At 45.6% G+C, this 17,304-nt stretch overlaps 1 protein-coding gene and 1 long non-coding RNA gene across 3 annotated transcripts in view; one reads left to right on the forward strand and one right to left on the reverse strand.

Annotated features, from left to right (window-relative positions):
* The window catches only part of LBHD2 (LBH domain containing 2), a 49,574-nt gene that overhangs the window by 29,860 nt on the left and 2,410 nt on the right, over positions 1-17,304 (forward strand). The window contains exons 1-3 of one of the 2 annotated variants that reach the window (XM_083621884.1): positions 12,057-12,168; positions 12,872-12,959; positions 17,018-17,207. In XM_083621884.1, the coding sequence (XP_083478010.1) occupies positions 12,873-12,959; positions 17,018-17,207 (277 nt within the window). In that variant the 5' untranslated portion in view covers positions 12,057-12,168; position 12,872. Of the gene's footprint in view, positions 1-12,056; positions 12,169-12,871; positions 12,960-17,017; positions 17,208-17,304 lie in introns of those variants that run through there. The other variant, XM_083621885.1, reaches the window with a different exon arrangement.
* On the reverse strand, positions 10,950-11,961 carry LOC310766403. The gene is made up of 2 exons (XR_014550133.1): positions 11,761-11,961; positions 10,950-11,409 (listed from the first exon to the last, which is right to left on the reverse strand). It is a non-coding gene; the product is annotated as an uncharacterized lncRNA (long non-coding RNA).

Here is a 17,304-nt window from a genome sequence, read left to right on the forward strand (position 1 = left end):
GTGGGAGGAGGGATGCGAAACCCATCGTCACCTGCCGTCCACTTCCATCTGTAACTCCCAGCCTGCTGGGGTTAGAGAACCACATTTCCATCCACGGGCTGGGAGATCGATGTGGAATATTGAAAAATTAAAGGTAGGAGTATCTACCAAGTAAACAATGTTTAATGCTTGAGAACTACCCACCCGCCGAAAGGATAATCTCACACCTTCTTTCTTATCTTTTAGGCTCCAGGCAAAGTCTGTCTTGCTTACTCAAAGTTTTTTTTTTGGGGGGGTGGTGGAATTAATTTCATTTACTGCATTGTCTGGTTTTTTTAAAAAACCATTCTGTTCATTGCTTGGTTTGTCTTATTGGTTCAGCTTCCTAGCTGCTGGTGTTATTTCATTTTGTTCCAATTTACCGTATTTTTCGTCCCATAGGACGCTCCGTCCCATAGGACGCACCTAGTTTTTTTGGGGGGGGGGGAATAAAGGCGGCAGGCTGCTATCCGCAGCGTGGGGAGCCCTGCGGGAACTCCCGCGGGCTCCCCAGGCTTGCTGATAGCTTCCTGAAGCCTGGAGAGCGAGAGGGGTCAGTGCACACCGACCCCTCTCGCTCTCCAAGCTTCAGCGAAAGCCTGTATTCGCCCCATAGGACGCAAAAAGATTTCCCCTTCATTTTTGGAGGGGAAAAAGTGCGTCCTATAGGGCGAAAAATACGGTAGTATGTGCTTTGGGGGTGGGGGCTATCCTTTTCCGTTTAAATAATTGTTTAGATCAGGAGTGGGAAGAGTTTAGGCCTTGTGAGATGGACTTCATTTTCTTTGAACTAGAATCCCCAAATCCACCAACTCGAGTCTGTTGACAAAGCCATACACTTAAGAACTTCAAAGTTCTGAGCCCAGGAAATGGATTAACAGAATTGAATGGAGTCTTGAACCTCCTTATTCCTTGTTACCCCAAATGCTCTTCATTTTAGCAGTGTCCCAGGTTTGATCCATGACATCTCCTGGTAAGTCTGGGAGAGACTCCCATCTTAGACCCAGTGTAGACAATACTGAGTTGGATGGACCAAAGGAAGGAGAAGGAGAAGGAGAAGGAGAAGAAGAAGGAGAAGGAGGAGGAGGAGAAGAAGAAGAAGAAGAAGAAGAAGAAGAAGAAGAAGAAGAAGAAGAAGAAGAAGAAGAAGAAATTTATACCCCACCCATCTGGTTGGGTTTCCCTAGACACTCTCGGCAGCTTCCAACAAAATATTAAAAATACAGCAAAACATCAAATATTAAAAGTTTCCCTAAACAGGGCTGCCTTCAGATGTCTTCTAAAAGTCAGATAGTTGTTTGTTTCCTTGACATCTGATGGGAGGGTGTTCCACTGGGCAGATGCCACCACTGAGAAGGCCCTCTGCCTGGTTCCTTGTAACCTCACTTCTCACAGTGAGGGAACCACCAGAAGACCCTTGGTGTCTGGGCTGAACAATGGGGGTGGAGATGCTTCTTCAGATATATTGGGCCGAGGCCGCTTTTTCACATTGGCAGCTTCTTACCTCCCTATGATGATTCAGCTTTTGGGTGGAAACACCCCAGGTATTGCAGACTACTCAGCATCACCCAAAATAGCTTTGCCCGGTAAGCCTTTACAAAGATAAGGTGACAATACCATTTCTACCCATGAAAGGAGAGTTGGTTGGTCCCAGCAAATTTATACACAGGAACTGGCATTTGGTTTTCTTCTTGGCTTTGGAATTGTATGAAACTTCCAACGCAGGACTTTCTTCTCTCCCTGTCCATCACGTTCGTCACACTCATCCTTCCTTGACATTTCTCCAAGCTTCCTCACTTTCGCTACATCCTCTGATTCACTCCAAGGTTGTCATTTTCAGATACGTCGAGTGTTTGACGCAATTTGCACAAACACTTCCTCCCCAAAGCGAACATTGGCAGCAGGCATAGGTTTTTCTGGAGACAGCATCCATTCATGTGCTTGGAAGGTAAATGTGATATTTATGCTCAGATGCTGTGGCTATTAGCATGTGCTCAACCTCCTCTTCCTGTTTTTGTCAAAAAATAATATTATTTTTTTAAAAAACAAAACCTCCAAAAAACTGCTTCATGTGTGGTTTAAATTCTCAAAATTAGATCATGTGTCCTCCTGGCAGACTGCACTCTTGAGAGCATTTGTACCCAGTTGCAAACTTAGCTCCTTTCCATAAAAGGTAAAGGGTAAAGGGACCCCTGACCATTAGGTCCAGTCGTGACCGACTTTGGGGTTGCAGCGTTCATCTCGCTTTACTGGCTGAGGGAGCCAGCGTACAGCTTCCGGGTCATGTGGCCAGCATGACTAAGCCGCTTCTGGCAAACCAGAGCAGCGCATGGAAAGGCCGTTTACCTTCCCGCCAGAGCGGTACCTATTTATCTACTTGCACTTTGATGTGCTTTTGAACTGCTAGGTTGGCAGGAGCAGGGACCGAGCAGCGGGAGCTCACCCCGTCGCGGGGATTCAAACTGCCGACCTTCTGATCGGCAAGTCCTAGGCTCTGTGGTTTAACCCACAGCGCCTCCTGTGTCCCAGCTCCTTCTCATAGAAAAGAAATAATGCCTTTGTGGGGTCGCAGAATCATAGAATCATAGAATTGGAAGGGATTGCCAAGGTTCATCTAGTCCAACTTCCTGCAATGCAGGAATCTCAGCTAAAGCATCCATGACAGAAGACCACGGGTGGCCATAGATGGTTCACTGGCAGAACAAGAAAGCTGCATCTATCTATGTTATTGTGCAAACACTTGGTAGCTTCAACAAACTACCAAGGATTAGACAAATTCATGGAGGAATGGGCTATGGATGGCTACTAGCCAAGATAACCAAACTCTACCTGTGGCGCTGTGGTCTAAACCACTGAGGCTCTTGGGCTTGCTGATCGGAAGGTCAGCAGTTTGAAACCCTGCAACGGAGTGAGCTCCCGTTGCTCTGTCCCAGCTCCTGCCAACCTAGTAGTTCAAAAGCACACCAGTGCAAGTAGATAAATAGGTACCGCTGCGGCGGGAAGGTAAATGGCACTTCCGTGCACTCTGGCACTCGTCACAGTCCTCCGTGCACCAGAAGCGGTTTAGTCATGCTGGCCCCATGACCCGGAAAAGCTGTTTGTGGACAGCTCCTTCAGCCTGAGAGTGAGATGAGCACCGCAAACCTCATAGTCGCCTTTGACTGGACTTAACCGTCCAGGGGTCCTTTACCTTTACCTTTCTTACCTTTTACTCTACCTCCACTGCTGGAGGCACCAATGCTTCTGAATATTGGTTGCTGGAAATGACAGGAGGGGAGAGTGTTGCTCTTGAGTTCAAGTTCTGCTCGCTTGTTTCTTGGTTGACCACTGTGAGACCAGGATGCTGGACTTCATGGGCTATTGGCCTGACCCTGCAGACTGTTCTTATGTTCTTACACTATTTTCTCATGTAACTATATGTGATAGTTTCACTTCCCAAGTGAGGGCTGTCTACCAAGCACATATTCTGAACAAGACCACAGGTCCGTGCTAGAAGACTTTGAAGGTACTTGCTTTCACTGAATAGTATAGCAACCATTTTTCCTTTCCGGACAAAGCGCAATGGCAGCAGATCCATGGGTTTAAATCCAGGTCTGTGCCATGGAGGGAGGTGTCCTGTTTTAACATCTGAAGCTACACATGGCTAAGGAGTGCAGAAACCTTGCCAGGCCCACTGCTGACCTCTGCAAAGCTCCTCTTCCAAAGTGATCCCCCCACCAAAAGAAAAACAAACAAATCAGTTATAAAAAATATTTTTTTTTAACTAGGCCTGCAGGTAAGTAAAAATGTCCCAAAAGTCCCCTGCTAGAAGACAATAAAGGCTGCATATGAGCAGCTCATCCGTCGAAGGAGAACTAAGTCCTTTGCTTCATTAGGCACTATTTATTGCTTTCATTTCCATTGCTATGGCTACTATTTATTACTGGCAATTTTAGCATTTAATAGTAATGTGAGAGATGGTAAAAAGTGCCATTAAAATGGGAAATGTTTTATTGTGCATGAGCAATTAGTGTTTTAAATTTTAGACAAAGACGGGAAGAAATTTGCACAACATTGGACAGTGAAATGGGGCCTGGGTGAAAGATTAATTTTACATCTTGTGAATCATCTCATATTGACTGAGTTCATTATGGATGAAGTTCAGTGGCCTTCTGACAGCACTTAATGATGATTTCAGAATATCTTTTTAAATTTTCTCTAATTCGTAGGTTTCTGTCTCTTTGTTGCCAGCTTGTTGTTGTTGTTTAGTCGTTTAGTTGTGTCCAACTCTTCATGACCCCATGGACCAGAGCACGCCAGGCACTCCTGTCTTCCACTGCCTCCCGCAGCTTGGTCAAACTCATGTTGGTGGCTTCGAGAACATTGTCCAACCATCTCGTCCTCTGTCGTCCCCTTCTCCTTGTGTCCTCATTCTTTCCCAACATCAGGGTCTTTTCCAGGGAGTCTTCTCTTCTCATGAGGTGGCCAAAGTATTGGAGCCTCAGCTTCAGGATCTGTCCTTCCAGTCAGCACTCAGGGCTGATTTCCTTCAGAATGGATAGGTTTGATCTTCTTGCAGTCCATGGGGCTCTCAAGATTCTTCTCCAGCACCATAATTCAAAAGCATCAAGTTTTCGGTGATATTGCCAGTTACAGGAAGCTTAATAGATTTCAGAACCAAAACTGACTTCCATTTCACCGTGCCTTAGTCCAGAAACATTAATTAAGGTTGGATAAGCCATACACAAAAGCATAAAATCACTCTCTTCTCATGCAAATAGGCAAAGTAAGCAGAAGAGACCCGTGGGGCTGTGCTTTTTGCCTTGGGCCTATGGTTGACCCCTCAGCTCTTCCTCTGCCACCCATGAATTGGCGTGACTGTCTGAGGTGGCACATTTCCTTTGTCCTTTGCAGGCTCCCCTGGATCCTGGAACCCTGACTAAGATAGGCCCTTGACTGAGGTAGGCCTCACTACTCCCTTTCATAGTGTGAGCCGATGGTTTGTTTTTAGAAACTATGGTTTGGCACACAGTCCGAACACAGCCTCTTCCTCATCTTAACCTGCCTTATGCAATTTGTTGTGAGAATAAAAAATAATATGAACCCTGAAACCTGCCCCCCCCCCGAATTGTCTTCTTCTAACTGCCCTGTCAATATGCGAACTTTTCACATGCACTGTTTTATTGTGGAGAGCTGAACCCGTCACTTCCCGTCCTGAAGTGGTACAGTCCAGAAAGGACTAGGGCTGCCACACGTCTGGGATTTCCTGGATATAGATGGGATTTGTCTGTTGAAAATGGCATCTGGGCGGAATTTTCAAAGAGTGGCAAAAATGTATGGGAAAACGAGACCCATATCGGAAGTGTTGATTTTTTGATAATTTTTTTGGGTGAAATTGCTAAAAACTATATTTGGGGAAGGGACGCGGGTGGCGCTGTGGGTAAAACCTCAGCGCCTAGGACTTGCCGATCGCATGGTCGGCGGTTCGAATCCCCGCGGCGGGGTGGTAAACGGCGTTCCGTGTGCTGCGCTGGCTCGCCAGATGCAGCTTGTCACGCTGCCCACGTGACCCGGAAGTGTCTGCGGACAGCGCTGGCTCCCGGCCTATAGAGTGAGATGAGCGCACAACCCTAGAGTCTGTCAAGACTGGCCCGTACGGGCAGGGGTACCTTTACCTTTACCTTTTTATATTTGGGGATGGGGGAGATTTTGTAGAAAAAAAGCTCAATGACTTTTGTGTCTGGATTTTCACTTTTTAAAATATGGCAGCCCTAGAAAGGACTGGAGAATGGGCTATTTCTGCATAGTGCCATCAACCTTCAAACCATGATGGATCAAGTGGTGCTAGCATATGCATTTATTATTATTAGTATTGCAAATATGAAACATCAAAAAATGAAAACATCATCAGCTGACATTAACAATATAAATAATCTGTCATTCCTGACTTCGTATAAGCGGTCCATACGTCCAAACTGAAATCCAGATATTGGCAATTACAAGATGTAGAAAGGGCAGTGAGATTTTCAGTCTACTGAGAAATGGATGGTGAGTGTTTATCCTTCCAGCCTTGAAGTATAAGTCTCTTTGAAGCCCTAAGGGCTCTCAGCATTCACTTCTGTTGCCCATCTGTTAGTCCTCACATCGCAGGAATATAATTTAAAAGTGTGGGAACATCCGCAAAGATCAAGGATTTTTTCTAAACCAAAGTTTACAAGAAGAGTAATTATTGAACTGAAAGAAGGCACTACAGGACACAGCAGGACATATGCCTGAAAGAGGCATGGTCAACATTATGTTGCCAGCTTCTCTATGAGGAACCAGGGTTTTTTTTTTTTTCTTATAAAGGCACTGTGGGCTGTTTTATTATTATCCTTATTTGTGCATGTGAGTGTAAAGGTAAGGTAAAGGTGAAGGAGCCCTGGACAGTTAAGTCCAGTCAAATTTGACGATGGAGTGCAGCACTCATCTCCGAGGGAGTCAGTGTTTGTCCGCAGACAACTTTTCCGGATCATGTGGCCAGTATGACTAAACCGCTTCTTGCGCGCAGAACACCATGATTGTGAGGGAATTGGAGGCAGAGAAGGGGGAGAGAATGGGGACTTACAGAGATAAGCCCCCGTTAATTAGGACGAGGAAGGTGACGAAGGGCTGTCAGGAGGCAATGAATCTGAGAGGGGGGGTCCACTTCCGGGGCCCAGCCACTCTCGTAACAGAGGAAGGAAGGGGGTTGGGCTCAGGAAATGGATATGCTGGGGGAAACCGAAAGCTCCTTCAGTCGAGGCAACTGACTCACCATGATGGAGACTGACTTTTAGAGCTCTTGTAAATAGCGAGAAGAAACCAATAAATCTTTGTAAATATGGCTGGATTCCCGGACTCTTATCTCTGCTAGCACCCACCAATCATTCCTGACAATGATGAATAGCATTTACCTTCCCGCCACTGTGGTACCTATTTATCTACTTGTGCTGATATTCTTTTGAACTTCTAGGTTGGCAAGAGCTGGGACAGAGCAATGGGAGCTCACCTTGTCATGCGGATTCGAACTGCCGACCTTATGATTAGCAAGCTCAAGAGGCTTGATCTTTGGCCAAAGTGCTACCAGCATTCCTCTATGTGTGTGCACACACACACAGCCAGTGCTTTTTTTCTAAAAAAATATGTTTAGGGGTACTCTCATTTTAACTCAAGAAAATCACCATTTTATAGTTCAAATCGGGAAAAATAAATACAGTAAATGGACAAAAGCACAAAGATTCACAAAATGTTTAGGGGTATGCATACCCCTGCGTACCCCCAGGAAAAAACCTTGGTTTAGTGTGGCATGGCAGCAAAAGAAGACCACAGAGGAGCTTGCACAATCTTGCTAAGCTGATGTTTGGATTAGTCTGCTGTGCGAACCAAACCACTGACAGTGGCTCTTCAAGACTGACCCTGTGACCTTGCGCAGGCAAAGCATATCCTCTACCACTGAGCCACAGCCCTTCCAAAGTTGCTTCCAGAAATGCCATCATATTTTAAACCTTTGCTTTCCATGTGCAAGTAGGGCTCTTGTTTGCCAGAATTCAATCCTGGGCCCTGATTTTGAAAGCCATCCTTGCAACATGTTAAAAAGACGACAAAGGAAAGATGCCCGTTGCACAACTGCAGAGTGGCATTTGTCACTGTGGAGTTGCTACAGATCCACCCCGACATTGGATGGCGCTGTGGTCTAATCCACCGAGCTTCTTGGGCTTGCCGATCGGAAGGTTGGCAGTTTGAATCCGCGCGACGGAGTGAGCTCCTGTTGCTCTGTCCTAGCTCCTGCCAACCTAGCAGTTCGAAAGCATACCAGTGCAAGTAGATAAATAGGTACCACTGTGACGGGAAGGTAAATGGCATTTCCATGCTCTCTGGTTTTCGTCACGGTGTTCCGTTGCACCAGAAGCAGTTTACTCATGCTGGCCACATGACCCAGAAAACTGTCTGTGGACAAACACATGCTCCCTCGGCCTGAAAGCGAGATGAGCGCCGCAACCCCATAGTCACCTTTGACTGGACTTAACCGTCCAGGGGTCCTTTACCTTACCTTACCTTTACCCCTTACATATTTAAATCATTTATTTATTTATTTTAAAATCTTTGGTTTTAGAAATTCAGCCCTCTCATTACTACAGGCTGGTATGCACACCACATTTCTCTGCTCCTGAAGTGATTAAATTCTCCCTGCCAATGTTTCCCACCAAGCCGCAGTGCCAAGTTGCAACAATCTGTATTTCCTGGAGACCACACTAGCCAGAAACTGCCAGCTCCCAAGCATCCTGTGCTCCTCATTTTTTATTCTGCCGGTTGTCCGAGAGCTCTCACCCCATCGCTTCCCATCTCCTATAAGGGAAGCATCTTATGGTTTGAGCTTAGTCTAGGACAGTGGCTTCAGTCCCTGCATGCCTCCCCATCCTCAGGGATTTTGAACCTCCTGGTGACTGACAGTCAGCTATAAAGAATTCTTAGCATGGAGCCCGTTTGTTATCTTGCAACTGCATGGATGGGCAGGTGCAATTCCTCCCCATTAGCCATATTTCTGCAGAGTATTTTTCAGGAGATACCTCGATATTTAAGCCTCGCTGCTCTTGCAGACGGCATTATCTACTCCCGTGCTCCTTGCCCACCTCGCCTCTTCCCTCGGGCAAGCACCTCTGTGTGGAGTTCGTGAGCCGTTTTTAATTCCTCCTAGATCAAACCTGATCCTCTGCCACGTATCTGGTTTTCTGTTCTTTTTTTTCTGGAATGGCATAACATGCTGCCATCTTACGCCACAAAATTCCCCCTTTACGTGCAACAGAAGCAGGGAAGAGAGAGGAGAATGGTCTAATTTAATCAGCATAGAAGCTGATTCATTCAGGCATCTGTTGTGGCTGTGGCATGCAACATTCTCCGCTTTCCCCCTCCCAGACGGAGCCATTTGTCTTTCCTAATTCTGGGCATGTCTGCAGCAGCTGTTTCTTAAGGGATAGGTCCCGTGGCGAGCAGCTGGGATGCCAGTAGCATCTCATTGCAGGCCCCTATCTGGTCTGCTCATGAGGTTTTTTGCCCTTGGAAAGTTAGTGCTGATCGGGATTCAGGCCCAGTTTATTAGCCCATATCAGACCTATGATTGCATCCAGGCACCAGCTTAGGACATGCACACAGCCTCTCTTGATGCAGATGTTACAGAGAAGTAGAGCTGGGTATCATTAGCATCCTGCTGACACCTTGCCCTAAATCTCCTAATGATATGCTTCACAGAGTCCGTGGCAATGAACTGGATGCATATCAACATGGTGAGCAGCCCGCGAGGCTTGACAGTAATTATTATTTGTCCTGAAAACATTTGCCTTCGGAATCAAAATGATTTTTTTCCCCCCACACTAGAATCTCAACAGTGCAGAGTATTGCTCAGGAGAGTGGGTGGAGGGTGGGAGTAAAAATTGTGGGGCTTGGTAACTCTTATGATTACGGATACACATGAACGCCTGCTGTTTTGGTGCTGAATGAGGGACAACTTGAGGGTTTGGGTAGGACAGGGCAGGAGGAAGAATGAATCTGGCCAAAGGGCCAGGTAGCTATCTCCCCCACACACCTTGTGGGCTGCATTTGACAGGCGGGTGGAGCCAGACACCCGTCATAGTGTGATTTATTTTAATTTTCATTCTTTGCCCACACGTGTCTTCAGAAGGCCCTTTCAAAGCTCTCATCTTGCCCAGCATTTTGCATAGGCCTTTGCAGGCACCACCAATCAGCTGTTCACCAGTGCCGGCAAAACGCCTTTCAGCTGAGTCAGATTTTTACCTGCCCTACACTGGAGGCTGTGCAGCAGCAGCTCCTGGTCACAATAGCTATCTTCTACCTCTGCTCTGAATACCAGTTGTTGGAAACAAGAGGCGGATTTAGGGCAGTGCACAGGGCGCTGAGCTGAGAGGGCACCTTCGGGAAGGAGTCGCGAGGGCTCTGGCAGGGTCCTGACTGCATGCTCAGCTTTGGAAAGAAGACTAAAGGGCTCTTGGACCCTCCCAGAGCCTCGTGCCCCTTTCCCAAAACCTGGCACCTCGCTTACCCGGCTTTGGGAAGCAACAGAGGGGGCTTAAAGGTAAAGGGACCCCAGACCATTAGGTCCTGTTGTGACCAACTCTGCGGTCGCGGCGCTCATCTCGCTTTACTGGCCGAGGGAGCCGGCGTACAGCTTCCGGGTCATGTGGCCAGAATGACTAAGCTGCTTCTGGCGAAACCAGAGCAGCGCACGGAAACACTGTTTACCTTCCCACTGGAGCGGTACCTATTTATCTACTTGCACTTTGACGTGCTTTCGAACTGCTAGGTTGGCAGGAGCAGGGACTGAGAACAGGAGCTCACCCTGTCGCGGGGATTTGAACCGCCGACCTTCTGATTGGCAAGTCCTAGGCTCTGTGGTTTAACCCACAGCGCCACCCGCGTCCCGCAGAGAGGGGGCTTAGGGGGTACCAAATTTTGGCCTCGCACAGGGTGCCATATTATCAAGGTACACGGCTGCTGGAAACCACAAGAGGCGAGAATCGCTCTTGTACTCAAGTCCTGCTAACGGGTTTCCCACAGGCATCTGGTAGGCCACTGTGAGAACAGGATGCTGGGCGGGCCATTGGCCTGATCCAGTGAGCTCTTCTTATGTTCTTATGGTGTGGGGCAGGTGGGTGTGACTTGGGCGAAGTGGCCTGGCAGGCCCAATGGAGAGCCCACAAGGCAGAAGTTCTCCACCTCTGGCGTAGGGAGAATGGTTGTCCTGCCATCTGGTTGTCCTCTGCTCCCGATGTTCAGCAAGGGAACTTTTGATTTATTTATTTTTATTTCAATATTTTTATTAATATTTTGCTAAGAGAATTTCGTTTATGAGAAGACAGAGTGAGAAAAAGAAGAAAGTGAGTGAGAATGAAAAAAGAAACAATAGTGTTACATTACCATACGTTAATATACAGATATGTATGTTCTTATTATCCTAATACACATATACTTTTCGATAACCTAATATATTCTGTGCCAACTCATTCCAAATAGCATTGTGTTTATCCAAAGAAAGTCTGTGCCTATAAGGTGTCTGCTCATTTGTTGCCAGTGTTGTCATGCCACCCCGTTAGGGTGTGTAGAATCCATTTTCTCTGTCCCGTTGTCCATTTCCGTACAATGGGTATATAGTTCAAGAGCATATTCACCTCTGAAAATCTTACAAGTGTCCATCACCTTCTCCCGAAACTTAGTAAGTGTGGGAAAGTAAAAGCATATGTTTCAAAGAAGCATTGTCCGTGTAACTTCAATCTCTTTCCTAGCGTAGGAGTTGACAGCTGCATTCCCTTGGGGGTCATCTGTTGGGGCCACGTATTGGTGGTGGATAGGGCTGAAGTCAAATGGAGCAGTTGAAAAAGGCTGGCATGGACAAAAAAGAGACCCTAATAATGTGGGTGAAAACAAAAAAAATTTTTTCCTGCCAGTAGCACCTTAAAGACCAACTAAGTTAGTTCTTGGTATGAGCTTTCGTGTGCATGCACACTTCTTCAGATACACTTCTTCAGAAGTGTGCATGCACACGAAAGCTCATACCAAGAACTAACTTAGTTGGTCTTTAAGGTGCTACTGGCAGGAAAAAAAAAATTTTGTTTTGACTATGGCAGACCAACACGGCTACCTATCTGTAACTGGAAATGTGGGTGAAGATAACAATATGTTTGGCGTGGTAAGGCAGAACATTGTCTACTAAAAAATTTTTATAGACTTGACCTTGACTCAGATTAAGTCCACGTCGACTGTGTACAATTGTCCTTAGCACAGAATTCACATCTCGCTGAGGTCATTACCGCTTTCTGGAAGGGCGCCAGAGCAGGTGGGGAAGGAGACAGGTGTTGGCAAACTTAACCCCGAATGTGTTCCCTTGTAATGAAGGGAATGAGGCCGGGGGGGGGGGGGGGGAGAGAACTGACAGTTCACCTGTTTCATAAAACAATTGCTCCAGGCTGTTCCGTTGGGCAGAACCTCAAAACACCCTAGAATAGCATCAGCGTGCCTGTGAATTCCAAGCATACCTCATAAGGGTAGGATTCTTAAAGAGCTTTGCATAACAGAACCCAGACAGAGGAGCAACCATCTGGCAGAGCTGTGAGCAGGGTGGTTCAATTGCATTTCTGCAAGGTATTTATTCTGTGCTGAACAGTTCCCCCACAGTTCCATTAAATGGATCTACAGTTGTTATTATGCTGCTGGTGATGATTGATTGATTGATTGATTGCTCACTCTTCGCCCTGAGATCTAAGGGTGGGACACAACCGTTGAACGTACAACATTACTAACAGTTCGAAACAAATTATAGCCTCAAGAATAGAGTAGCATCTAAAAATATGCACCTCAAGTGTCAAAGGTTACTTCACTCGTATAGTGTAAATATAGATACATAAATTCTAAAGGGGCACAGAGTTTTGTAATGTATATGTATATCAGGGTAGGAAATTCAACTCAGTTCTTACTTTAATGTGAACCCATCAGTTTCACAGTTCCTGAAATATTCACCTCTCCAAATTTTGTTTTTTAAAAAATGTTTAGAAAAATGTATATACATGGGGAAATTTTGCATACAGCGTTACGATGCATTAGGTGCAAGTACTTGCAACTATGTGTAAACTGGGGAGAGCTGCATAACAAAATGTGCAAAAGCAATTATTTTTGTGAGTTGTTGGGTTTTTTTATATAATGGAAAATGATGTAGAAATGTGGCAAGCTGAACTTAAGACTGGGAAAATGAGAGGCGGAAAGAAACCAGCGTTGACACATTTGGCCATCCCTCGATGTAGATTTTTAAATTGTGTATGGAATTCATCCAAACCTCTCCTAATTGCAGCATGACGGAGGTGATGAACACCCGCGAACCTGTTATGGAGGAATTTACCTTGAGCCAGCCTGAGGAAGAAGGAGGCACCTCCAGCCAGGTAAATGTAGGCAAATTACACACCATGCTACAGCCAACTCATTTTATCTATTTAATGTTTGTCAAAAGTATTTAGCTTCCTGGAGCCACTGAGAAGAGCATGCTACAGGTACACTGTATATATAAATAGAATTCTTTTAAAAAACGTTTTATAAGGAGTAGGAGCCGGGCTTTCTTCTTTCCTTCTTTTGCTGTTCCTTTGAAGCCGGGGGGGGGGGGAATTCATGTCGGCTTCAATGGCAGCTAACAATGTTTCATCATAGCCCAGGCAGAGCAGTCAGCTGTGCAGCCACATCGACGTGTCATCAGTTAAGTGAAAACCGAAAAGGTATACCCAGGATCTACAGCAGGGTTAGGGAACCTGTGGCCTTTCAGATGTTGGACTCCAACTCCCATCAGCTTCTTTCAATGGTCAGGGATGATGGGAATCATAGTCCAGAACATCTGGAGGGCCGCAGGTTACCCAGTCCTGATTTATGCATTGGAACAGTCAACACTTGGAATGGGTACCCCGTTCTGGTTGCAGCAATTTTGGACAGCTGTTTTTGGACCTCTGCTTTAGAGACTGGAGAGCTGCTCTCTGTCCTGGCTGGTGTCCATTTACAGGGGATTAACATGCAAAAGAATAAGGTGAGAATGATGCCGTCAGAGCAATCCATAGGCATCCCAAGGTGTTCCCCAAATGAACTTTTTTCAGACTGAGTTAATAACCACAGAGGTTTAGTAGGCCAGGCTTTTACCTGAGTCGAGACCTCAGTTTCCCCCCAGGACCTAACAGTAGTAATTCAGTAAACTTTTGCAGTTTGGTTTAAAAGCATCCATGGTTAAGTCTAATCCTACTCAGGGGTAAGCTTTAGGCAAGTGTGGATAGGATTGCAGTCTTAATGTCTTTAAAGCAGGGGTCAGCAGCCTTTTTCAGCCGTGGGCCAGCCCACTGTCCCTCAGACCATGTGGTGGGCCGCACTATATTTTTTTTTGGTGGGGGGATGAACCAATTCCTATGCCCCACAAATAACCCAGAGATGCTTTTTAAATAAAAGGACACATTCTACTCATGTAAAAACACGCTGATTCCTGGACCGTCCATGGGCTGGATTGAGAAGGCGATTGGGCCGGATCCGGCCCCAGGTCCTTAGGTTGCCTACCTCCTTTAAAACAACATACAGTTCTTTATAATAATTTATGCCTTTATAGAAGCCTTCCATCAACCTGATGTTCTCTAGATGTTTTGAACTACATCAGCCACAGCCAGTGCGTGTTCAATAAACAAATGAATAAATAAGGATCCTCGTTTGGAACTCATCCTTGTCCCCAGTGTAAATCCTATTATACACAGTGGAACTTACACCAAATTAAATGAATGTAGAATTGCACTGTTACCATGCTAAGCATGTGTGCTCAGAAGTTAAGCCCAACTGAGTGTAAAGCATTGCAGTTCTTAGAGATTTAAGTTTTTAATTAATTTGGGGTTTGGAACAAGGTACGAAAGGTATGAGCACTTCTTACCCAGATGTTGCCACAGATCTGGATGGCATCTTTTGGGGGAATTATGTCTGATGCTAGAATATCACATGTTTCTTCACGCCTCTGATATTACTGGAAACAATTCCTATGCCTACTGTGTGAATTCTTCTCAATATGTGTTAGTTCTAGTAAATGTCAGAACTTGGATTGTGGTTTATATTTACTGGTAATTCTTAAGAGTTTAGGCAGCCTACTGGGAATTGTCATGAATGTATTGAGGTTTAACATTTATACGCCCATGGTGCGTGGCAAATTTCTTCTGCCAGCAAGTGATGAGAATGAAGATGACATTTTGCTGAGAGCTGTCAGGAGGACTTGAAATTTACTGATAGACCTTCAAATATTTCTGACCAGTTCCTCTAAACCTCGGAAGAAACTCAAGAACTACAAGTAAATGTCACGATCCACCAAGTTTCTGGAACTTAGTGCAACAGAACATGTACACCCACACAGACATATTAACTTACTAAGTGTTTTTCTTCTTCTTACGGTTCTCTCCTTCAGTGGTACTTGGGTATAGAGGACTCATGTAGTCCTTCACAACAGAACGAGCTTTTATCATTTTGAGTGTTACACTTAAAAAAAAAAGGATTCTTGCTAACTGCATAGGCAGCTCTGAGATTGAGAATAGCTACCATTGCCACTCAACAGGTGGTCAGGCAGACAACACATATTTATTCAGGGCTGAGGCCAGAAATGTGCTCGAATGAATGAAGCATCTTTTCCCTTGCAGAGCTGCATTCATTCTCCTGAATAATATGATCCGACAAGTGGCATTGACAGCACCAAGATGAATGAGAAAGCATATAATGGTGGTGGCCTGGGACAGAGTGTCGTATCTAAATAAGTCCTACTCGGGGTAGACCCCTCATTGAGATCCGTGGACTTACATTAGTCATCAACTTGAATCAATGGATTCAGCCATCCCTACTGATATTGATGGATCCATTTCAAGTATTTGCTACCTCCACTGTCAGAATGCTAGCTTACAAGAGTCTTCTAGTTGGCCACTGTCAGAAGAGAATGCTGGAACTGATGTTCTAGCAGGCTCTTCTTATATTTCCAGCTATTTATTTATTTGGCTCACTGGCAATCCGCTCTGCAGCTACCAAAATATATTTGTTAATTGAGCATACACTGTGCTTTGTGTTGGGGATTGTCACGCATTTTCACAGCGGGTTATTAAACACCAGTTGTTGTTGTTTGCACTGCGCCATATTCTTCCCCAGAATGATGAGGTGTCGATAGCAACGCATCACAGCAAACGACTGTTGCCCCAAGAAACCATGAAACCATAACGCAGCACCGCTAGTAAAGCACAAAGGGTTGAAGATGAAGGTCTTGATTTAGTAGTGCAAACGTTGCCTTTTGTTACCAGAGACCGAGTGTGAATGTTAAACCGTTTTTTCCTTTTCAATTGCCTCCATGGCAACCATGTCTGGTCGGCAACTACTTTAGCCAGCAGGCAATGTGGAGGCTGTGGGTGGAGAGACCCCTGGCTCTCGTTCCAATGAGAAAGGCTTCAAATCATTAATTTGTAGAGAGGCAACCACGTGGGTGCAAGGAAGGTTTTCTTTAAAACTCATTTTCTCAATGTTCTGGCATGTTTCAAGCTGACGTGTTCATCCTTGAGTGAAAAGGACTCCGCATCCAAATTGAGAAAATAAACCTTTATCAGTTAAATCCACTCTCCTCCAGATTACTCTCCAGTAAAATAACTTTCTCAACAAGGCATACAGCCACAGGAAGACATTGCATTCAAACCTACTGGTCACGAAGTAGCTGCCCCTTCCACAAACATGATAGGTATTTATTTATTTTAAAAGTAGGTGTTGTTAGGGCTTGCCGATCGGAAGGTCAGCGGTTTGAATCCCTGCAACAGGGTGAGCTCCCATTGCTCGGTCCCAGCTCCTGCCAACCTAGCTGTTAGAAAGCATGGCAAAGTGCAAGTAGATAAATAGGTACCACTCCTGCGGGAAGGTAAACGGCGTTTCCATGCGCTGCTCTGGTTCGCCAGAAGCGGCTAAGTCATGCTGGCCACATGACCCGGAAGCTGTACACCAGCTCCCTCGGCCAATAAAGCAAGATGAGCGCCACAACCCCAGAGTTGTTCATGGCTGGACTTAACTGTCAGGGGTCCTTTACCTTACCTTTAAATGATGTTAAGACCTTTCTTCTTTTTTGAAATTTGGAAAATCAGCTTGTTAATGAATCTTTGCTATTGTCTTTGGCCATTTCAAATCCTTTTGGTGTGTGAAGCAGAAAATACAAATGGTTCTCAACTTCCACTCATTACTATGGAGCATGATCCACAGAAAATTCTCCTCCGTGCTCCTCCTTGAGCTGAACAGGAGCTGCACAAGATCAACCCTCTTGCTTTTGTGTAGTTCACCTTCATTTTCATAGGGCATGTCCTGATGAATTCTCCAGCGGGTCGATGCACCCAAGAGCCAAACTTGTCTGCCCCTTGCTCTCTGTTGAGAAATGTAAAAAAATAATAAATAATGTAAAAAATGAAATGAAATATCACCTTAGGCTTTTCCAGAGGCACACGAAAAGTACCCCAAGCTGTCGAAAAGATTACCCTCCATTGTGGTCGAGCCATCTGAGACGGGGGATGTTGAAAGTGGAGAACTTCGTTGGCCACCGGACGATCTGAAATCCATGGAGGACAAGAAGGCTCTTGCTGCGCAGAGGGCTCAACAGCAGAAAATGGATCTGGAAAGTATGGGTCATTTAATTTAACCTCTACCAGGGGGTGGGAGGGGAGCCTGAAACGGCACTTTCAAAATGGCGGAAGGGTATGCCATGCCTATATAGCA

Source organism: Podarcis filfolensis (genome assembly GCF_964270895.1).
Source record: "Podarcis filfolensis genome assembly, chromosome: 1".
NCBI lineage: Eukaryota > Metazoa > Chordata > Lepidosauria > Squamata > Lacertidae > Podarcis > Podarcis filfolensis.